Source organism: Lontra canadensis, unplaced genomic scaffold, assembly GCF_010015895.1.
Source record: "Lontra canadensis isolate GAN:19392208 unplaced genomic scaffold, GSC_riverotter_1.0 scaffold41, whole genome shotgun sequence".
Classification (NCBI taxonomy): domain Eukaryota; kingdom Metazoa; phylum Chordata; class Mammalia; order Carnivora; family Mustelidae; genus Lontra; species Lontra canadensis.
In genome coordinates, this window is record NW_022631035.1 from 11,256,998 (window position 1) to 11,281,445 (window position 24,448).

General features: G+C 42.6%; 1 protein-coding gene across 1 annotated transcript in view; it reads left to right on the forward strand.

Moving 5' to 3' along the window:
- The first annotated feature begins 24,222 nt into the window (after nt 1-24,222).
- Nucleotides 24,223-24,448, forward strand: part of WIPI1 (WD repeat domain, phosphoinositide interacting 1) — a 32,411-nt gene continuing 32,185 nt past the window's right edge. The window contains 2 exon segments of the mRNA XM_032870779.1: nt 24,223-24,344; nt 24,346-24,389. Of these exon segments, the coding sequence (XP_032726670.1) occupies nt 24,309-24,344; nt 24,346-24,389 (80 nt within the window). The 5' untranslated portion in view covers nt 24,223-24,308.

Sequence of the window (24,448 nt, forward strand, 5' to 3'; positions counted from 1 at the left end):
ATGCCACACCCAGGTTCAGGTCATTGGACCCTCCTACTTTACAAGCGCATAGCTAACAGTCAAAATCCTGCCTGAATGTCAAAGACCAAGTTCAAGAGTCAGGCACCTACAAAGATGTCTGTTTCCTCCCTGGTCAGATGTTCTTCTCTCATGCAGTTCCCTGCCTTGTCTACATGAAATCCACAGGACCTATTATATTCTCCTAGATGTCATAGTTCAATGTGTCTAGGTCTTACCTTACTGAGACAGTATTGCTTCTTGGTTAGAGTGACGGCTCTGGAGTCTATCTACCCGGGTTCCACCTCTGCCACCCACCAGCTGCCTGACCGTCAGCAAATCACTCAAACTCCCTAGACCCCAGTTTTCTCATCTGTAAAGTGGGAACGGTAAGAGCATTGCCCTTGCTCTGTTAGCGTGGCTCCTCGCACATGGTGAAACCATCAGCATCTTCATAATCATCATCTCCCCTAGGGCTGAGCTGTCCACTGCAGTAGCCACCAGCTACAGCAGGCTCTTTAAACTGATACCAGTTATCATTAGAGTGTAAAAGTCAGGGGGTGCCTGGGCGGCTCAAGCAGTTAAGAGTCAGACTCTTGATTTTGGCTCAGGTCGTGATCTCAGTGTCGTGAAATCGAGCCTCAAGTGGGGTTCTGTGCTCAGCGTGGAGTCTGCTTGAGATTTTCTCTGTCTCCCTCTGCTTCTCCCCCCTGCTCGATCAAATAAATAAATAAATAAAATCTTTTGAATAATCAATAAAGTGTAAAAAAAAAAAAAACACTCACATATCAGTGACACTAGCCTGCCTCATGCGGGTAGTGGCTCCCATCTTGGACGACACAGATATAGGACATTTCCATTATCACAAAAGTTCTATTGGACAGTAGAGGTCTAGAGCAAAGATTGGTGTATTTTTCTGAAAAGGGCCAGATAGTGATTATTTCAGGCTTTGCAGCCATATGGTCTCTGTTGTAACTACTCTGCCTCATCGGCATAGCATGAACACAGCTATAGACAACGCATAAATGCATAGACGAAAGGGCCTGGCTGTGTTCCAGAAAACTTTATAGGCACTAAAAACTGAATCTCCATGATTTTTGTATTTCACAAGACAACTGAATTTTTTCAACCACTTAAGCATGTAAAAATCATTCTTAGCTTGTGAGCTGTAGAAAAACTATAGGTGGACCATAGTTTGATGACCTGCACTCTTGAGTATAAGCTCCTTCTAGAAAAACTCCCATCTCATTCACAGCTCCATATTCTGGAATGCCTACCCCTGAGATCCTGCTACTTAACTACATAGCAGGCTCTCGGTACACATTGGAAATGAGTCATGTGTAAGTCATAACCTCTGTATCATAAGAGTTCACAGACTAGAGTCAGCCAGAATAATGGCCCCCAAAGATATCCACACACTCCCCAGAACCTATGATTGTTATATTACTTGGCGAAGGGGAATTAAGGTTGAAGATGGAATTGGGATGCTAATCAAATGACTTTAGGATAAGGAGATTATCCTAGATTATCTGGGTGGCCCCAATGTTATCACAAGGGTCCTTAAATGTGAAAGAGGGAGACAGAAGAGCCGGTGTCAGAGTGATGTGTTGGGACAAAGACTTCCCTGGTCATTGCTGACTTTGAAGGGGGAGGGGGAAGTCAAGGAATGTGTGGACTCTAGACAACGTAAGATTCAAGAAAGCAAGTTCTTCCCTGGAGCTTTCAGAAAAAGAATGCAGCCCTAACCAACACCTTGATTTCAGCCTAGTGAGACCCACTGAAGATTTTTGACCTCAGGAGCTCCAGATAATGAATTTTTGTTGTTCCAAGACATGAAGTTTGTGGCCATTTGTTATAGGAGCAAGAGGAAACTAACACACGAACTAGCAGAAAAGACAGGCAGGGAGCAAATGCAATGAGTAGAGGAGCACCAGAGGGGCAGGCACAATGGACAACATCAGCACAAGTGGTCCAGGCCAATGGAATACACGAGAAAAGAGGCCCAGCATGTAAGTGGAATCCTATGGCGTTTGTCCTTCTGAAACTGGCTTATTTCACTTCGCATGTAAAATTCCACTGATATGGGGTCTCTAACATAGTTAAACTCCTAGAAGCAGAGAATAGAGTGGTGGTGGCCAGGGTCTAGAGGAGGGGGACATGAGGAGATGCTGCTCAATGAGTATGAAGTTTCTGTTCTGCAAGATGAACAAGTTGTAGAGATCTGGTGTACAGCATCGTGTCTGGAGTTAACGGAGTATTTATTGTGCCCTAAGAATCTATCAAGTGGGTAGATGTCATGTTAAGTATTCTTGCCACACACTCTCATACATGCAAAGGGACCCAAGGACACTTTTGGAGGTGATGGCTATGTTTCCTACCTCAACTGTGGCGATAGCACCACAGGTGTGTGTGTGTACGTCCAAATTCATCAAATTGCATATATAAGCATGTGTAGTTTTGTGGGAGTCTTGGACACCACTTATACTTTGATAAAACTCTTTAAAAAAAAAAAAAGAAAAGAAAAAGAGCCCGGGCATGGACAAAGGCACAGAGGGTGAAGACCATGGTGGTTTGAGGAACCTATAAGAAGTCTGAGATTATAGGAGAGCACAGTAGGAGGGAACGGGAATGAGAGGAAAGGTAGGCAGAGGCCAGATCTGGGAAGCCCTTAGCCCCACTGAGAAGACTTTCTTCATCTATTACAATTACAGGTATCTATTACTACCTAACAAATTGACCCAAAATTTAAAGCAACAATTATTGTATTACATCTCATGATTTTGTGGATCAGGAATTTTGACAAAACTCAGTTGGTTAATTCTTCTGCTCCATGTGGTCTCAACTCAACTGAGTTCTGAGGTCTGAGGTCTTGCAGTGGTATTCAGCTGGAGGGTGGGCAGGTCTGAAGGGTTCAAATGGTTTTTCCCCAACGTGTCTGCTACTGTGGTGGGGATGATTCAGTGAATGGACCCCACTTGTGCTGTTGGCTGGGGCACTGACAACACAGAAGTCTCAAGATGTCTTCCATGACAGCCTAGAGCTCCCAGAGTCTCAAGACCACCATGCAAAAACTGCATAGCTTTTTGTGACCTAACCTTGAAGTCCCAGAACATTATTCCTGCCACATTCTCTTCATCCAACAAATGACTTTAGCCAGCCCAGATTCAAATGGAAGGTCATTGAACCCAGACTTTCTGTGAAGGAGTATCAAAGCTCCTTGACCACATTGAATCTGCCATACTAGAAGTAGGGGAGCCAGTAAAGGGTTTTATTGGGGGTGGAGGATGTGGATTCTTTCAACATTATATGGAAAAATACCAAAAAAAAATTAAAATCATCCACAATCCCACCACCCAGAAATTAACAAAACATTGTGAAGAATTCTCTGTCAGTATTTTTGATGTTCCATCTCTTCAGACTCTCCATATGTTTTTGTACTTTTCCACTGAAAGATGTTAGATAGGAAATGGATATTATTAATTTGCTTGTCGAAATGTTACTTTGGCATCGGTGCAGAAAATAGCTTGACAGGGAGACCAACTGGATGGCCATTGCTATAATGGAGACAGTGGCCCCTGCAAGGCTGGGGGTTACAGGGGGAACTCTGCCATTCCAGGAGTTTCTCCCCATTTCATTTTTGATACGGGCAATTTAACTTCAACAAATATTATATAAAGTGCTTCACAAATATAACTTCAAGACAAGCCCAATCCAGAAACAGGCTGAAAAAAGAGCCATCTGAAAATTTACCCCTTGCTCTCACCATACCTCTCCAGCGGGGCGCCTGAAATCTGGTTCCATATCGTCTTCACACCAGTCTCAGGTTTAAAAAGTGACCTCTTAGTCAAGCACTGTGGTAGAGGGAAAGAAATGTTGGAGAAGCACATGCTGGCCCTTAAAGATTCTGCCAAAGAGGGGCACATTTCAGTCCTTCTTGCATTTCTCTGTCAAGGCCAATCACAGGATGACGAGGTTGTACATGGTGCAGAGAAGACTTGCGATGGCCCACAAGCCCTTATGGTGTGGTTGCCGTCAGCCTCTGATCTGAACCCTTTGAACATCCTGATCATGCACTTCTCCAGGCACAATGATGTCCTGGCTGGTTGGCAAACAAGTCAGGCCCACCGCCTCAGGGTCTCTTCTCTCTCCCTGAAACATGGACTTCCCCAGACAGCCTCAGGCCTCATGGCCCCACCTTCTTCAGATCTGCGCCCAAATGCCACCTGACCACCCCCATATTCTCCCTTACTCCATATTTATCACTTTATGACATATTGTATGTATCTTACTGTTTTATTCTCTATCTCTCCTTCCTTTTCTCTCTCTCTCTCTTTCTCTCTCTCTCTCTCTCTCACACACACACACACAGAAATGTAAGCCTCAGGGGTGTCTGGCAGGTACAGTCAGGAAAACACGTAACTCCTGATCTTGGGGTTGTGAGTTCAAGCCCCACGTGTGGTGTAGAATTTACCTGAAAAACAAAAAATTCAAAAAAACAAAAAAAAAAAAAAAAAAAAGAAAGAGAGAGAGAAAGAAAGAAATGTAAGCTTCATGAGAGCAAAGCTTTTGTTCTGATCACTGTATAGCCTCCAAGACCTAGAATAGTATCTGGCATATAAAAGGTGCTAAGAAATATATTTGAATGATGTAATGATGGATGAATGAATACTAGAAAGAGTATTGGCACAAGAGAAAGTCAGAAAATGTTGACTTAAATTATAACCAGGTGCCTCTTCCTACAGAACATAGCGTAGGTCTAAAAAATATTGATGAACTAATTTGGTGACTTTCATTTGAAAGCTCTAGAGTATAAAGTGTACCTGGAGGTAAAGTTTATTTCCCAGCAGGGGAACTGTGGATCATTTTAGTTATTTATGTTTTCCTGACTTTTATTAGTAAAACAGTGTTTTGAGTTCCTGCCATATGCCCAGCCCATTCGTGTGTGCATAAACATCTTGGGAAATGCATGCATCAGCTCTGGGATTACTGTACCCAGTGGTAGAACCAGATTTCAAACTCTGGTTTGATTCCAGAGAAGAAGTACAGCCACACTACGTTCTTACTTTCTATAGTGAGCTTAATTTCTTCTTCTATTAGAAAGGGGAAGGGGAAAGCTTATTTAAAAGGAAAAAAGAGAGAACACGCGGGTGGCTCGGTCGGTGAAGCATCTGACTCCCGGTTTCAGCTCGAGTCAAGATCTCAGGGTCAGTGGGACGGAGCCCCCCACCGGGCTCCACGCTCAGCCAGGAGTCTGCTTGAGATTCTCTTCCTCTGCCCCTTCCCCACTTGTGCTCGCACCTGCTCTTTCTCTGGAATAAATAAATAAATATTTTTAAAACCAATAATAAAAGGAAAAAAGGAGGAGGTGGAGAAAGAGAAGGAGAAAGCAAGGAGGTGGAAGAAGAAGAAATATCTTTGAATCCAGAGCTCGTGTCCCCTGACAGTAGAGCAGACTTCAGCCTGATGATTTTTTCATTAAACAGTCCCCTGGAAAGCCATTAGTTTTCAAGACTTCCTAATCATGCAGACATTGAAAAAAATCTCTCAGGGTCTTCTCTGCCTAGTCCAGACATCAGTCTGACTAATGCGAAATTGATGGCAAAGTCGGCTGGTTCCTGAGAGAATCTTTTCTTCCATTTTGATCAATCAGAGGTTCAGTGAATCACTAAGTGTGCAATGGACCAGAGCACTTCATCATTGAGCTTAAAGCATATATGTTTAGAATCAATGAGAGGAACAGAATTTTTAAGTACAGAAGATGTAGCTCTTTTAGACTTTGCAAGAATAATTGGAATGATGTTTCCCCCTTTATACGCAGTGCCCAAAATCTGTGGGTACAAAATGAAGTCTCTGTCTTTGTAGGTCAGGCATGATCACTGTTTTACAAACACAGAGAAGGAGGAGAGTTTAGAAGATCTCGCCTCCAGAATAAAAGATCAAAGGGTCAGAATAACAAGCTGTCACTTGAAGGGAAATATTTTTAGAAGGCTTAACTCAGGGGAAGTAACAGGTGTCTTCTTTTTACTTTGCCCCCTTTTACAAAGCAAACTTACTGCTCTACTAATACAACATAATCCAAGCACACTGAGTAACTCGGAAGTCTAAGATAATATCCTGTGCAGCCAGAGCTGGGTCTGGAGGTCACTTGACATTGGTCACGCTCTGTGATGGTGAACTCAGGCACGGTCTCTGACTCTCCAACTGCGTGGAACTTACATTTCATTCTAGACATTTTAAAGATGTGTACATTTAAGGTATCCAAAGTGATATTTTGATGTAAGTATACCTTATATAATGATTGCTTCAATCAAGCTAGTTACATCACCCCACATAGCTACCATGCACACACACGTGTGTGTGTGTGTGTGTGTGTGTGTGTGTGTGTGTGGTGTTATTGGTTTCTACATGTTTTAGTCATCTTCGTATCACCTGTGCTTAATACATATGAAGTACTTCAGAGATACCACATGAATAAATGAATGAGTGGCTGGTGTGATGAGTCATTATCAAGATGGAGACTGTGAGGGGCGCCTGGGGGGCTCAGTCATTAAGGCATCTGCCTTCGGCTCAGGTTCATGTTCCTGGGGTCCTGGGACCGAGCCCTGCGTCAGGTTCTGTGCTCAGCAGGAAGCCTGCTTCTCCCTCTCCCTCTGCCCCTGCTGTGTTCCCTCTCTCGCTGTGTCTCTCTTTGTCCAATAAATAAAATCCTTAAAAAAAAAAAAAAAAGATGGAGACTGTGATAAAGAGGAAACATTCTGGCCATCCACACCTGGAAGTTTGGGATCAAATATAATAAGGTTTTTAATGCATAACTAAGTTCTTGAAGAGGAAAAGGAAACCTCAGGAGCCAAAAACATGGCACAAACATAGGCAGGGGAAAAGTACAAACAAAAAGGTACGGAAAACCAGACCTATGGGGGACGTGAGCTGATGCCGTAACTGGGTAAGGAGAGCTACGGCTGTTAGACTTGGTAAATGACAGGCTCAGATTGCACTAAACAGACAGGAGAAATGAAGCTTTGGACCCATCTGTGGCAGGAAATTAAACTGAGACCCCTACATAAAACCGACATCTTCGACTACATTAGTTGATTTTTTCTTAGCTCTCTCTGTGCTGTGTTCCACCTAATGTTATCATGATTTTTTTTCTTCAAATTAACAAATTTTCTCTTTTGCTGCTCTTAACATGCTGTTGAACCAATCTATGAGCTTGTAGTTTCAATGACCCTGTTTTTTGTTTTTGGAAGTTACTCGATTCTTTTAAACATAGATCAATCTTTTTAAATTCTAGGATCTTGGCTATTTTCCCTTCTCTTTTTTAAAAGATTCATTTATTTATTTTTAGAGAGACAGAAAGAGCACTAGCAGGGGGAGGGGCAGAGAAGGAGGGAGAAAGAGAATCCCACTCAGACTCCTTGCAAAGCACGGAGCCTGACTCAGGGCTCCATCCCAGGACCCCAAAATCATGACCTGAGCCAAAATCAAAAGCCGGCCATTGAACTGACTAAGCCACACAGGGGCCCCTCCCTTCATTTTGAGTCTCTTTTCAACGTCTATCCTTATTTAAGCATACGTGAAAGTCTTTTTCAAACTGCTGTATCATAAGAAGTTTTTGTGTGCTAATTTTCTATTGTGAGCTCATTTTCACAATAGAGCTGTCAGTGGGAATCCTCTGTGGTCTGAGTTACAGTGTATCCCTCCAGAGAGCTGTTTGTTTCTTCTGCTAGGTACCCCAGAGCTATCATTATCCTGGGACTTTTAAAAATGTTAATTCATCAGTTCAAGGGTTCACGAACAACCCAGCTACTGTACATTTGAGGCCCAAACTCATTTGCAGTACAGTCTGGAAATCTCAGTGTCTCTAGAGATTTTCTATTTTACCCAGAACTCAAACAAAGACACTCTTCTCTGTTTCCCTAAGCTACTGGATAGTTCTCCACTGAGTGACATAAAGATCGTAAAATTGAATAATAATAGGAAATGCTCTCTTATAATGAGTCTTGGTTATGAAGTGAACAAAATTTACATGGTCATTATGAAGTAATGGCAGAAAATGTAAAAATAAAAATACAGTGAAGGAAGAGAGACAAACTGGAAGTAGTAGATGGAAGGGTATCTAATACCTTCTGATAGTCTGAGATTTTATACATTCTGGGAAAAGAAATAAAGGTTTATGATATGACCATTGCTGTCATATACAAAGATGATCAGGGAGGATTTTCATATTACTATATTATCGAGGAAGAGTGTGTTAAAGATTCCATCACCACACCAAACAACTGAAGGCATTGTCTAAAATTTATAAATGAATAAATAACAAAGGGTATGTTACTTTGATATATTGAGAATTTAGGAGAAATTTTGGGAAACAAAGCACTTTGAAAGTAAATGCTGATGGTGTGTTGAGCTTAGGACAAGGAAATGTAAGTTACTGGTCTGCTCCCTCTCAGAAGTTATTTTGTATCATTTGATTTTTGAATCCTGCACATTTTGAATTTTGATTTTGAATCCTCCTCTATTAAAACTTAAAATAAGCTTCAAAAAAAAACCCACTGTAGGATAATCTCTAAAAGAATAGTCAAGATGTATAACTTCCAAATCAAAACCAGTTAAAAGGGGGGTGAGGTAGGCAATCATGAATATTAATCAATGAGGGGCACCTGGGTGGCTCAATCAGTTGGGCACCTGACTCTTGATCTCAGCTCAATTCAAAATCTCAAGGTCATGGGATCGAGCCCCACCTCGGGTTCCACACTCAGTGCAAAGTCTTCTTGTCCCTCTCCCTTTGCTCCTACCCCCACCCCCAATCGCACGCTCTCTCTCTCAAATAAATAAAATCTTTTAAAAATATATTAATCATGGAGATAAACAGATGCATAGGCACACATAGCAGATAAAAAGCACAAAATAAAATGACAGTAAATATCCAAAAATGACCCAAACCATTATCAAGAAGATTCAAGATTTGAACAACATAACTTAAAAGTCGAATCTAATAGAAATTGGAGAGAACTCAGCACCCAACAATTATTACACTGACATTATTCTTTAACCACTATAGATCATTTACCAGAATTGACCAGGCCCCATACACACACACACACACACACACACACACACACACACACAGGCATTAGGTTGCAAAAGAAGAGCACTGATGACAAAATCAAATAACCCAAAAACTCAACATCACATCACCATGTTCTCTGGGAAACTTGAAATCAAATTTAAGGATAGTAACAACAATAACAAAAACTTGACATGTGTAGAAATTTTGAAATATTACACACACACACACACACACACACACACACGCATTTCCACCATTGTGGAAATCAGAAATTAGAAAATATTTAGGTGAAAGCAGCAATGAAAAAAGTGCACCAGAATGGTTGGGCTGAAGCTAAAGCAGGACTCCCAGGGAAAATCTCATGCTATGCATGTCCTTTTGTTGTTTTTGTTTTATTTGCTCAATATTATGTTTCTGGATATGTTATTGGCATGTGAAAATTTAATTGCCCCCTTTAAGTGCTATGTAGAAACGCAGGGTGCACAGGATGTGTTTCTGCAATACATATGCAATTTTCTAAAAGTTTTTGGTAGAAGTTACATACGAGGTGAAGGGAGTTCCCTTCTATTCTCAGCTGGCTGAGAATTTCTATTGTGAATGCTTTTGAAATTTGTCAATCCTCAAAGAGATCTATTGAGAGGATTGTGTTTTCTTCCTTCATCCATTAATACATTAAAATCACATCACATGTAGAAAGTGATTTTTGAGTGTTAAACCACCCTTTCATTGTAGAAACAAATCCAACTTAGATTTTGGAATTTTTAAGACCTTTTTTAAATGTCTTAGTTCCTTCACTAAGTACATATGAAAACTTGGGGGTCTTGATTTTGAACTTTGGTGTTCTTTGGTTTTTATCTGATGAGCAGGTTGAGAAACTGGCTGGGGAGCTACAAGAGGCACCACATGACATCCCCGCTCTGCTGAACATTCATCACGGGACCGGAGACAGCCCTGCCGGCTTGCTGTCACTCTGTGTGACATCAGGCAGCAGGAGATCAAACAGGCCCCTGGGGCACTGCTGTCCAAGTCCTCCAGCGCTCAGCTCGTCCTGTTCATGCACAGATGTCCAACGCAGGATGTACCCTTCTGCTGGCATTCAATTCAACCCTTAGGAAGCACACCTCATCTTTTTAAAAACAGCAACAAATGACAGCTGACTCCCTCCCTTTCCAAAAACTTAGGAGAGGAAAAAGAAAAAAAACAAAAAGAGCAGAGTGGATCCGACTTAATGTTCTAAATCTAAACATTTTCCAGGCTTCAAATTCTTCAGCTGAATTGAAGAATGCTAAACTATACGTAGCTATGTATAATACAAAATGAATATGAAAATGTATTGAATGGCTTTGGAAAGATTGGCAAGAATCAAAACATTACCAATGAGCATCCAACAGCTGACATGCATTCCTTTTTTTTTTTGGAGACTTCCTCTTCTTGTTAACAAGTTTTAAAATCGAACGATGAATACATGCCTGTGTTTAGAAAGCCAAACCATGGCAGGGGGCGCCTCACTGGCTCAGTTGGTGGACCATGTGATTCTTGATCTCCAAGGTGGAGTTTCAGCCCCAGGTTGGATGTAGAGATTACTTAAAAATAAATAAATAAAAATAAAAAGCCAAACAGTAGCAAATTATACAAATTCAGAGTAAGCTCCTTCCTACCACATTCTCCCAATTTCAAAGGCTTTAGGAGTGGGAAATTATCCTTTCCAGTTCCCTCTTTCCAGAAATTGATAATGAAATTTGCTAGAGAAATCAGTTAATTGAATCAGTAGCCAAATGAATGGTTCTATCTCTTCATATTAAAAAATTCTGTGTAAGTCTGAATTTAAGGTTTTTTTAAGGTTGGTTTTTTGTTTTGTGTGTGTGTTTTTAGTAATCTCTACACCTAACTTGATCTTGGGCTTGAACACACAACCCCAAGATTCACATGCTCTTCCAATTGAGCCAGCCAGGCGGCCCCAAATTTAAGTTTAAATGTAAATCTGTACGTGCCATTTTGAACGTTTCCTCTGACATCTCCTGTAACATATGCAAGTCATATAAGAACATGAAACTTGCATCCACAGAACAACCCTTCTCAAAATTAAAAATTATTTACAATCTGGCATTTGCCATGAGTGACCTACATCATTTTCATTTCCATCGATTAAAAAGGAAGTTGCTGAAAGTATAAATTTTGGTCACCTAATAAATGAATTTGCATAAAAATGAGCCAGAAAAACTGAATGATGACTCAAGATAATCACATAAACAAATTACAATTTATTGCGTTACATACAAAATGTTATGTTTTGCAATTTGTAAGTTTATGTTAGTACTCAAGTATCTTTCTTACTCCTATTTTATAAGTAATAACATATTTTAGTTATAAAATATTGTATATTATATATATATTTTTTTTAAGATTTTATTTATTTATTTGACAGAGAGATCACAAGTAGGCAGAGAGGCAGGCAGAGAGAGAGGAGGAAGCAGGCTCCCCGCTGAGCAGAGAGCCCGATGCAGGGCTTGATCCCAGGACCCTGGGATCATGACCTGAGCCAAAGGCAGAGGCTTTAACCCACTGAGCCACCCAGGGGCCCCTATATTTATATTTTAGCTAGATATAATATATCTGTATATTTATAATATTATATATGTATTAGTGGTTTAGCATCACTTTTTCCTGCTTTTTTGAACAAGGGACCCTGAGTTTCTGTTCTGCACTGAACCCTGTAAATCATGTAGTCAGCCCCTGTTGGAAGGTTTGTTGCCCTCTAAAGACTCACAGACCATCCCAGTGCCCCTGAGCAGAGAAATCAGGAAGGTGGGTGGAGTTTGTCCTGTGGCCCCTGGAACGTGGGAGTCTCTACCCCAGCCTTGACAAGGTAAGGATTCATCATCTTCCCAAGTAACAGAAGCTGGAGGAATTCTCCAGGCTAGAGCCACCTTGAAGGGCCCCCCCTGCCACCTGCCAGTGTGACAGAACAGAGTCTGTGGGTGGGCACTGGATAAAGGAGCTTAGGAGGAGAGCCACAGAGGTCCACCAAAGAGCACATCTCCAAATCAGGAGCTAGGCAACACAGAGGGTCCCCTGAGAGCCCTCCGAATAACCACATCTGGGACCCATGGGAGAGACAGGCTTTAGGAGACATCTAGAGAGCTGTCATAATGGGAAGGTGTTAGGCAAGAAAGAAGTACAGGAATGTCACTGATGAAAACGTCACCCCTCTCTTGCTAATCCCCTCTCCTGGCTGTAAGGACTTGAAAAGTTAGGGGATGTGCCCATGCCTCCCTTCAAGGTGGTATGATTCCAGAAAAATAAACTGCCTTCTGTTCATCCTTCCATCTAGTTCATGGAAGACACCAGTCCCATTTGTACCTTCACGCACACATTCTTAAAATAGAAATAGACCTGGTGCCACTCTACAATTTCATATAACAACATATCTTAAGCTGGTTTCGGTACCAAAGGGGCTGCCTTATTCTTTTTTATGACTGCGTAGTATTCCATCTATGGGATACAATTAATGTAACCTGTCCTCTACTGATGGATATTTCACTGTTCTCCTGTCTTTTGCTGTAAATGTACTCCTTCCATATCACAAAAACATGCATTAACTTCTTTAGCTGTACATCACTAAAAGAAAAATAAAACCTGCATTGTTTGATTCCTTGTTTCATCTGTACAAAACAGCAAGGTTAATTTGTACAGTGAACTCTTCATTTTTTCCATTTCGTGCTAACCTAGCATTTGAGGGTAAAAGAAGAGTTGAGTACAGCCATCGCTTCTCTGTCACTTATTAGCTTGTTTAAGTTGTTTAATTGTTTAAGTTTCCTGAGCTTCCATTTCTTCCTCTTTGAAATGAGGTTAATAATTCCTACCTAAAAGTGTTATTATAAAGAATAGAGATGATCTTTGGAAAATATGGAGCTTATGGTATGTGCTCAGTAAAAGTGCCATTTTTGTTAGTGTCGTTCTTGTTTGTGTGCAGATGCGTTTTGAGTGTAACAAATTATTAATCTTGGTTTACTTTTCCATCATTCATCACTAACTATGCATATTGACTGCCTTTGGCAATGATACAGTTTCGAGAAATATAAACATTTTAATAGTAAGCAAGTAAAGGAAGTTAAAGAAGGAGATACAGTGTTTAAAGGCCATGTGGTTAAAATGTAAAGAAAAGTACTCTTCTCCAATAATATCAATCACTCATTCCCACAGTGTTCTGCAAAGATCCCTGGGACTTCAGGTCATCTGGGAAGTCAAAACTATTTTTTAAGTAACACTAAGATATTATTGCCTTTTTTCACTCCTATTCTCTCACAAGTGCACAAAGCCTTTGTGACGTGTGATATCACCACTCATTGAGTGTGGAAACCGATATGAGAATCCAGCTGTCTTCTATCAAGCCAGACATCAAAATGTTTTATTTAATGTAAAACAATGCCTCTCTTCTCCCTGTTAATTTGGGGGTTTTTTTGAAACAGAAAAAAAATATGATATTGATGCTGACATGTAATGTATTTATTATTTTTAATGAATTAATAAATATTTTGAACTCTTCTCAATTTTCATTTCTATCACACTAAATAATGGTAGATACGACTCCCAGGAACAACAGCCCTTTGGGGTTTTTCAACAATTTTTAAGGGTGTAAAGGGGGTCCAAAAATTTTGAAAGGCACTAATATAGTTAATTGACATTTGGTCATAATACTAGTTAGCTTTGGGCAATATCGTTGTTCAAGAGAGTCAAGAAAATAACACTTATGAAGAGTTAATGGAAAGCTAATTTTGTACTGATTTTTCAATTATTGATTCTCTAAGTCATTCAGTTGGCAAATATTCTATGAGTATCTACTATATGGTCAAGCATTGCTCTAGATGCTGGGAGAAGACACATGAGACCCTGCTCTCACAGAGCTTACCTTCTAGATAAAGGAGATACATGGTAAATATGGAAACGAATGAACAAACCAGATAATTTCAGTCATCTGAGGGCTGTTTTGAAGTAAATACACAGGTTAATGTGACCAGAATCCCTGGGAATGGGGAGCCAGAGTGGCTCAGTTGGTTAAGCATCTGACTCTTGATTTTGGCTTGGCCATGATCTCAAGATCAGGGGATCTAGCTCTGTGTTGGGCCCCAAGCCCAATGAAGAGTCTGCATGAGATTCTCTCTCTCCATCTCCCTCTGCTTCTCCCCACCCAACTCGTGCTCTCTAAATTAATTAATTAATTAAATCTTTAAAAAAAAATCCTTGGGAATAGAAGGAATAGGTCTACGAAGTCATGAGAAATTGTATGCCTGGGTCAAGAGGACATAAGAATCTATACTATGTTCATGGATTGAGAGAAAAGAAGAAGCATAGCCTACCCCACAGAGCCAATGCACACAATAGTGCAAAATAAGTGACTCCTGTCCTTGGTGTGGGATAAATTTCTTTTTTTAAAAATGAACTCTCCCACCATTCCCTGGGAGTTGCTGAGGCAGGATTCTTTCAAGAGCTCAGGAGAAAGAGATCCTATCAGGAATGCCAGTGGAAGTTAGTGTTGATGTGCTCTGGGATGAAAGACAGGGGCAGGCAGAGCATTCCAGAGAGTGAGGTCAGACAAAGGTCATCTGTAGATAGACGCTGACTTCAACCTCCATCTATGGGAACAGATGCCTTGGGGGAAAGTGGAGAAAGAAGAGCTGAGGGTCTAGGAAATAGCTATCTCAAATATTTTAAGATAAGTCTCGTCCACTTGGTATCTTTCCTAAAGGCTCTTCAACAGCCTCAGAAGCCAAACTTCTGTAAAAAGTTAGAAACCCACTAAAGGACATCTCTGACCACAGAGAAAAGATGAAAAGTCTGAGTTCTACTACTTCAGATACGCAGCAGTGACAACTCTCAGTCCCGTTTTGGGAAAACATTCCAGCTTTCTATTCCTCGTGCGTATTTGCAATCAATAAGCAAAATAGGAGATCGTGGAGATGATAGGTACCAAAATAAACTGGTGCATTCGGCTTCAGCCAATGAGCGCTTGCCAGTTCAGGTTTCCATTTATAACGGAGGTTCTCATTCATTGGCAATGTAGGACATAGAGCTGCTGCCGGCTCTGCGCACACACTCCAGCCTCCTTTCCTGTAGCGTTCCTAAAATTAAAGGAATACTCCAGACATCAAACCAGGACATTTTGCTCCCTTTCTTCACCAACTGACACAGTTTTCATTACATTTGACCTCCTCTCATGGCTTCAGTGACTACGTCTTCACCAGCGAAACCAGATCTCTCTCCCTCTCTCAGTCCCATACAGAGACCCTCTTCCAAGATATGCCACATATGCCCCTGAGACATGTCCTCTTTGATGTCACATGGGATCTTCACAGTCAAAGGAACAACTCTGTCCTGCATGTTGTTAGTTATGTGGTTAGCACCCCCTTTTCACCCTAACAAGAAGCCTGCTTGGCGTACGTCAGCTGAATTGAAGCGGGGAGGGGGGATATAAACATGTCCAGCCCCAGCTGAAGACCATGTTGCAGCATCAACAGGTTTTAGCTAGAAGAATAAAATAAAAACAGAAAGAACAGGCCAGAAGGGGCAGCCCAGGGTCTGCTTCAGACATTGCCCCCTTGACTTGGCCTGGTGGACTCATGTTTCACCTTTAGATGTTGAACCTGAATGCGTGTCTATAGGGTACAAAACTTTGTTGCCCAACTGTCAGAGCGTGACCCAGGATGGGTGTGGGAGCCTTGAAAATATGGCATGGCTTTGGCTCACTGCGAGTGCTGGGGGACTCAGAACTACTTGGGTGCAACTACAAAGTTGCAAGAATTTGCAACTTTGCAGACATGGCATAAAACTCAGTGTTTTTCACACCCACGGGGATGGCTCTAGTAATGGCAAAAATGAAAAGGGAAACTAGCAAATGTTGACAAGGATGTGGAGAGACTGGAGCCCTTGTTCGTTGCTACAGGAACAAAATATGGTTCAGCCTATGGGGAAAACAGTTTTTTAGTGCCTCAAAAAATGAGGGGTCCTTGGGTGGCTCAGTCAGTTCAGTGTCTGCCTTCAGCTCAGATCATTATCTTGGGGTCCTGGGATCGAGCCCTGCATAGGGTTCCCTGCTCAACGGGGAATTTGCTTCTCCTTCTCCCTCTGCTGTTCCCCCTACAGGTGCTTGCTCACTCTCTCTCACAAATGAATTTTTTAAAAAGTTAAATATGGAATTACCATATAGTTCAGCAATTCTACTCTGAGATATATATATATATATATATATATATCCAAGACAACTGGAAACAGGCACTCAGATAATCACCTGTACACACAGGTTCAGAGTAGCACTCTTCACAACAGCCAAGAGGTAGAAACAACTCAAATGTCCATCAGCTGACAAACGGACAAATAAGGGGTGGGATATACCCTCAATGGACTATTATTCAGCCATAAAAAATGAACTACTGATGACACAGGCTATAACATCCATGTAAGATGAGCCCTGAAAGTATTATGCTACATGAAAGAAGCCAGACACAGAAGGTCACATATCATATCACCTGATTTATAGGAAACATCCAGAACATTTAAAAAAAAAAAAAGATTTGACAATATAGTCCTCCACGCTTACATAGATCACACACTGGTACACAAGACATTTCAGGCAGGGTGCAAGATCTCAGCTTTAGAGTCACAGAATGTTACAGCAAGTAATTATTTGGTCTGATTGTCCTTTTTTTTTTTTGTCAGCTTTTATTTTTAAAAAATTTTTTAAAGATTTTATTTATTTATTTGACAGACAGAAATCACAAGTAGGCAGAGAGGCAAGTGTGTGGGGGGGAAGCAGGCTCCCCGCTGAGCAGAGAGCCCGATGCGGGGCTCGATCCCAGGACCCTGAGATCATGACCTGAGCCAATGGCAGAGGCTTTAACCCACTGAGCCACCCAGGCGCCCCTTATTTTTAAAACTTTTATTTTAATGTAATTTATTTAAATTCATAAATTTATATAATTTAATTTCAATGTTTTAATTTTTATTTATTTTTATTATTTATTTATATATGTATAATTTGTCTCAAGGATACAGGTCTGTGGTTCATCAGTCTTTTCCTTTTTTTTTAAGATTTTATTTATTTATTTGACAGAGAGAGACAGAGGGAGCACAAGCAGGGGGAATGGCAGGCCGAGGGAGAGGGAAAAGCAGGCTCCCCACTGAGAAGGGAGCCCGATGTGGGACTCAATCCCAGGACCTGGGGATCAGGACCCAAGCCGAAGGCAGACGCTTCACCAACTGAGCCATGCAGGCGCTCCTTGTCTGACATGTCTTAAACTTTGTTCTCCAAAATATTGGGGGCAGATAAAGTTATAGGTAAAGACCCCCAAGTTTGCACAGTTGATGACAATTTTTTAACTTGGTGCAACAAGGGAAAGCATAAACCCAATGGACCATGGCGTGTCTCGGTACGAGGCTCTAGGAAGAGGCTTTTTGTAAGGTTTGGGTTTCCACTAAGGGATTCTAAGGTGGGAAGGGTAGGGGAACAGACACCAGGCCAGGGTTGGAGGTGGTCACGAAGAGGGATGGATTAACAATTGGGCATCTCACAAATCTTTGTTCAGCAGGTGGGAGGGATGGAGGGAGTCTGCGGAAGACACTGATAAGAAAGACTTAATCATTCAATGTTAGTTTCTTTGCGGCTGTGGTGTGGCCTTGGGAAAAACACTGTTTTCTGTTGGCTTTGCACTGGCCTCATTTATGACTGTTGGGAACATCACAGTCTGCTTATCAGGGCTGACTTTCATTTCCTCGGGTCCCACAAGAAGTTAGTGGCTGCCCCTAGAAGAAGGAGATCGGCGTAAGCCTGGAAAGTACTTGTTCAACCTCATTAAACAATAAACTGGGCTTCCTGGAGTTTTTAAACATGCTGAAGGGAATCGTGAATCTACCAAGACACCTTTCATTTATTCTCGACACAGCTCCCTGAGTGATTCTGTTCCTAGAAGTCAAAATGCCCAGCGGTTTCTCGCCCCTCCCCCACATGCTTGAGCATCATCATTCAGACTCTTTTCCTATTTATCCACCCCTCCTCTTTCTCTCCCAGCCAGTCTCACCTCCTCCACGGTCCGGCATAGAATGCTTTTCCCCACACGTTCCCTTCTCTGCTTCAGGTCTTTGTTTGAATGGAACCTTCCAGTGATGCCTTCCCTGCCCATTCTTCATGAAATCCTCCCCCCACCCCAAACCCTCAAAGGCTTTCTTTTTCTTCTTGGCACTCATGGCCATCTGAACGACTCTCCATTCTATTTTTCTTGCCTGTGGTCTCTCTGCCCATTTAAGCGGGAATTTTTATTTTTTTTTTTTTATCCATGTTGCAACCCCAGGACCTGGAACCTGGCAGGCACATAACAGGCACTGAATAAAAATGGATCAAATGAATGAATGAATGGCCCAACCCCTTCCAAACCTCGCCTTCTGCAAGAGAGTGATGAAGGAGGCCTCTATATTTTCCATGCATAGGTGGTAAAGAGGTTTTGGAAGAACACATGGGAAGTCTGAGACTCTTCTTCCAGGGTTTCAGGATTAGCTCCCTGCATCTTCTCGTTCAAGCCAGTCTCGGCTTCCAGGTCTACCCACCAGCCTGGAACTGAATACCACAGGTCACTAGATGGCACTGTTCACCAAGAAACATGGGATTCTCGCTCCTCTCCTGGGCTCCCCTAAGGCCTTTGAAATCACCTTTCCCCCAGAGGTGAAAAATTCTCAGGAATCGTTACTGTTCTTCATACCAGCTCTCTAGACCAGGAAGAAACCCAGAGTCCTAGAGCCAACACTTATTAACTAACTACCCTAGCCCATGAGCTCAGGTTAACCCTTCGGCCTGGGAGCAAAAGATGTTTCTAGATACGTCTAGTAGTATCTGCGCCAAAACTAAGCAAAGCTTCTGCCCCCTTTGAAAAGCTCCGGGCTTGATGCCCTGCCCCTTGCACTTGGCCTGTGGCCCTCTTGGCACAATCCTGCCTCCACGTCTCTACCCTTGCCTCTCTGTCCCTTTAGAGAATGGAGTACAGTTTAAGACACCAGTTCTGTTGCGAGCTTTGAGGCACCGTAGTCTGAGGGGAAGCACAGATGGAGAGGAGACCTGGAAATGTGGTGGGAAGATGAGTGCAAACCACATCTCCATCACAGACTGCCCCAGGACCTTGAGCAACTTATCCAGCATCTCTCGACCTTGGTTTACGCAGTCCGGTGATACGCATAAAAATCTCCAGGATAGGACATGTAGTAAGCATTAAATGAGAAGATGTATGAGGCTTCAAGTCAGGCTTTCTACAAAGCTTTGCTTTTCATTTCCAGATGTCACCTATATTTATACTTTCAAACTTAAGTCGGGGGGGGGGGATTGGTTGACCTGAGGAACACTTCTCTAGAATCTTGGATGGGCTTAAGATGGCCCAGTGAACAAAGCTCCTTGATTGAAACTCTCTACATTGCCTAGACTGATAGACCATTAGCTCGTATGTCTGCAAATGCTCACATAGAAAGCTACTGTCTTCATGAATGTCAGCCGATCACCAAGTATTTATGGAGAACTTGTGATTTTGCCTCGGCGTTTGAAGATTATTCTGGAAGCAAAAATAAGACAGATGGTGGAGAGAATGTAGGCAAAGACACCAGTCCACTCTTGAATGAAATACCATTGTTTTTTACTCTTGAGAGGAAATACATAAGTCAAGGAATATTAGAATGGTTGTTGGGTTTTGCCCCCCATTCTCTCTCTCTCTCTCTCTTTTTTTTTCAGTGATAAAACCAGATTTAGTGGTTCCATTTGGAGAGCAGAGGAACATTATAGTGACCGTTCATTTACTGCAGCCATGCTCTCCCACACAGATTGGGCCTGGGATGAGTAAGAAAAAAGCCCAATTGTGTCTGCTCTGTAGCCATCCCTCTGGTTGGGTACTTCCTGTTTGCCAATCTGATGGGATCACCTCCTTTCCCAGAAATCACCCTACATTTCAAGCCCTTACTTCTGACCCTAGAATAGTAGGGTAGGGCTGACTCCTGGAGCCTGGGACACACCCCTCTTCCCTCTCCCCACTCCCCAAGTCTTACCTATTCTGCATTGTCCCCAGGCCCTTCCTCCTTCTTCCTTTTCTCAAAGCACTACCCTACACACGTCCACTCCGGTTCTACTCCTTCTCAACTCACGTTCTGAGTGCTGAAACGGATCGGAAAAGAAAAAAGGAGCTTATTTCCTATGACTTGATTTTATAAAAATGGAATAGATTGTATACAAAGAAAGGGACAGGAGTGGCATCTGCTCACCTCGTAGTTACTCTAATTATAGACAGTTGGGTGTTGTGGGCAACCATATTGGGTGACATGAGGGTTGAGTCAGACAGGATGTGTCATTTCCAACTTCCCTGGTCATTGCCCAGTGCAGTCCCTAATCAGCATTTTAAAATGACAGCCTGATGGCTGCACAAATAAGAAGGCTTCCCATTAGCTGAATGGTGGCCTGCATTTTGTATTACCAAGCATACTTAATCCCCAAGCTCAGCTTTATTCTTCGGATTTTGCTGATTTATTGTTTCTCTAGAAATAATAGCCATTTTGTCTGGGAAAAGATAGCCACTTAGGCATCTCACTTGGAAGAAGGACAAAAAGCTGAAATTCTGTTTTTCTTGCGGTAAAGTGTTGTCATCCCCTCTTCCTCCAGATAGCCTCTCCTTCTGTTATTTGGTGTTGAAATTTCCTATTCCTAGAATGTGGAAGGATTAGGATGGCATCAACCCAATATTTAAATCAGGAGTTTCTTCTCCCACGGAACCTAGAACTAGGACTTAGAAAAAGAAAAATCAGCCCGACATTAAATGAATCCAGCACCTCTGGATTTATTCATAGAATTTTCATTGGATTTTTTTTTTTGAGGGTGTTATGCCTCGAACAGAGGTCACACACTGGACCTCCATAAACCACATCCAGCCAGCTAGTATATTTAATTTGGCCCACACAGTGCTTTTTAAAAATAAGAATTGATCATCAACATTTTAAATTTTTACATAAAATTACATAGGTTTATGTAAAATACATATTTATTTTAAATGTGTTTATATAAAAATACAGATTTCTGTATTATCTTGGGAAAAATAAAATCAAGTGAGGCAGCCCTGGGGTATTATTTCCAAGGGGGTGGTGGTGGGTGGTGGACTGCTAACTCAGTGGGAAACATCCAAGGGGGATCATTCATGGGAAAGGTGGGGCTGGGAAGGTCATCAGTTTTCTCCCGTACCTACATCTCGAGGCCTGAACTGTAATCCCAGTGAGCTGTGTCAACATGTAACTAATTGCATCTTCCTGAACACCTGCCCAAACACCTAGTTTCTGAAAACAGCATCATGAGCTCCCACCTTCCTAACCCTGGAATCAGACTGGACTCTTCCCTCCTCTTCTCTGCCACACCACCCCTCCCCATCAGCCACTAGGTTCTGTGCTTTATGCTCCCCAGACTTCACTGGGCAATGCCATAGCCACATAGGTATTTAAAATGTGGCTGGCGTAAATTGAGATATGTTCTAAGCGAAAGGCATACTTTGGATTTTAAATAATGATGCTAAAAAATAATCTAAACTAACCGATTAATACTTTTGCATTGATTACTCATTAAAATGGGATTTTTGACACGTTGTGTTAAACAATTATTAAAGTTCATTTACTCATTGCTTTTTTACCTTTTTTACTGTGGCTTCTAGAAAATTTAAAATTATAAATGGGGTTCATATCTGTGGCTGACATTTTCTTTCTTTCTTACTTTCTCTCTCTCATTATCTTTCTCTTGGACAGCATTGCCTCAAAATATCTCTTCATGTGACACATTAGTGGTGCTAATATGGTGCTAATAATAGCTACAATGGCTATCATATTACAATATATAAGTATCAAATCAACATGCCATACACTTTAAATTTACACAATGTTATGTATCAAATATATGTCAAATATATTTCAATAGAAAAAAATTTATTTGGGGTTTGTCCTAACCTTTCCAGCCTGTATCTTACGTCCCTTAACTCCTAGAATTTCACATTAGTCTAGGCTTTTCCCCCTTCTAATCTATTCTGCACACCCCAAACAAGTTTATCTGTCTAAAACACTGTTTTTATCATGAAACACTCCTGCTCAAAAACTAACACCAGCTCCCAACTCTACCTAATAACGTCTAAACTACCAAGAATAACGGCTTCCACCGTAATAACCTTATTCCACACTTTATTTAATTCTCCAAACAGCCCAGCACCTAGCCTACCAGACTCCTACTTTTATAAATGGCTGAGCTGGGAGTGCTAAGGAGAAGCACCTGTGATCCAAGAGGTAACAAAGATGATACAGTTCAAGCATCCAAACAGAAGCTATTTTCACTTAAGATGGTTTACACAACACTTCACAATCAACTCAAGAGCAACCAACATCTGCAGGTCTATGAACTGAACTATTTTCACATCAGTTGAGAGAAAGAATAGTAGTGTTGCATGAAGAAACTTATTTTTATGCTTCAGAAAACCCAAACCAGAAACGCAACCAGAAAAGCTTATGTGAAATAGTGCTCTTCCCACATCCATGACAGGTTCAAGTTTCCAAAGTATGTGCGAGTATACACACATATGCATATACAGCTTTGTCACAAAATAGATTTTAATTATGCCAATTTGAAATACTGTGGCATAATTAAAATGTCATCTCAGCTTGAAAAGTATGAGTTAAAAATTCATCAGGAGTTATATAAATCCAAAGCCAGCAGAGCTACTGATTCATGAACTGTGTTGGGTATATTACATGCAACATGCATTTAACCTGGGAAGAGAGACTGTTGTCAGCATTCATGTCAAATATGTGAGTTTCGAATCGGGCCATCTTCGAGATCTCATCCCTTTCATCAAAAACACCATCTTATACACATTTCCTTTCCTTTTCTTTTTTTTTTTTTCAACTACAGATCAGATGGATTTTGCCAAATTTCCCAGCAGGTGGTTTGGTGCGCGGGTCTTGATACCAGACAAATCCACATTCTACCATCTGTTGTGTTACTTTTGACAGATTATTTGGCTGTTCAGTTGACCCTGTATTTAAAAAATGGAGCATAGGGGCGCTTGGGTGGCTCAGTGGATTAAAGCCTCTGCCTTCGGCTCAGGTCATAATCCCACTGGGATCGAGCCCCACATCGGGCTCTCTGCTCAGCAGGAAGCCTGCTTCCTCCACTCTCTCTGCCTGCCTCTCTGCCTACTTGTGATCTCTCTCTGTCAAATAAATAAATAAAATCTTAAAAAAAAAAAAAGGGGCATAGGGGCGCCTGAGTGGCTCAGCAGGTTAAGCCTCTGCCTTCGGCTCAGGTCATGATCTCAGGGTCCTGGGATCGCCTGCTTCCTCCTCTCTCTCTGCCTGCCTCTCTGCCTACTTGTGATCTCTTCCTGTCAAATAAATAAATAAAATTTAAAAAAATAAAAAATAAAAAATGGGGCATAAAACATTGTTCCTGTTTTAAAAATTCAGCGAGATCATCGGCACAGTTAAGACAGCGCTTGGCTTTCCACGGCGGGGCAGGCGGTAAGATAACTTCAGGTCTGGCCTTAGCATCCCCGTTTTGGAAACTTTTCTCTAAGCAGCTTGAAGACTCCACTAAAGGCTGGGGCTTTGGCGTCTCACGCTGTCTACTAAACTCTACGAGTTTAATAGAGAGCTACTCGTCACAGGGGTTTGGGCGGGGTGGGACCGAGCGCGTCCGCCCGCCGCCCCCGCCACAGCCCCATCGCAGATGCGCCGCGGAGGCCAAGAGGTCGGGCCTCAGCTGCACTCATTCTCGCCATCTCCCGTTTCGCGGCATCTGGCAATGACAACACCACCACGTGGCCTGTAGCCTTGCGTCATGCGCCTTCGGCCAATGGAGAGCCTTCTCACCGAGCCGGGGGCGGGTCGCCACCGGGGCGGTTCCACCCGCAGCTGTCGTCCATTGGCCCAGGGGGAGCCGTGGGCGTGGACTCGTAACCAATGGCGGCCGGGGGTGGGGCCTCCGCCCCCTCAGCGCCGAGGGTTGGCTGGGACCCGCAGGAGGGTCGGGGCCGGGCCTGGGGGGGCGGAGCGGAGCCGGGGCGGGGGCGGGCCGAGCGGGGGGGGGGCGGGGCCAGGAGCGGAGAGGGGCAGGCGACCCGGCCCGCGGAGCCGGCGCCAGCGGGCTGCTGAGGTGGCTGTCGCCGGCTCGGAGCTGCGGCTTCCCCGGGTCGAGTCCCCGATGGAGGCCGAGGCGGCGGACGGCCCCCCCGGGCGGGGCCGAGGCGGCGCTCAGCTGCTTCTCCTTCAACCAAGACTGCACGTAAGCCGCGGCGGCTGCCCTGCCGGGAGCTGGGGAAGAAAGTGGCGAGCGGGGGTCTT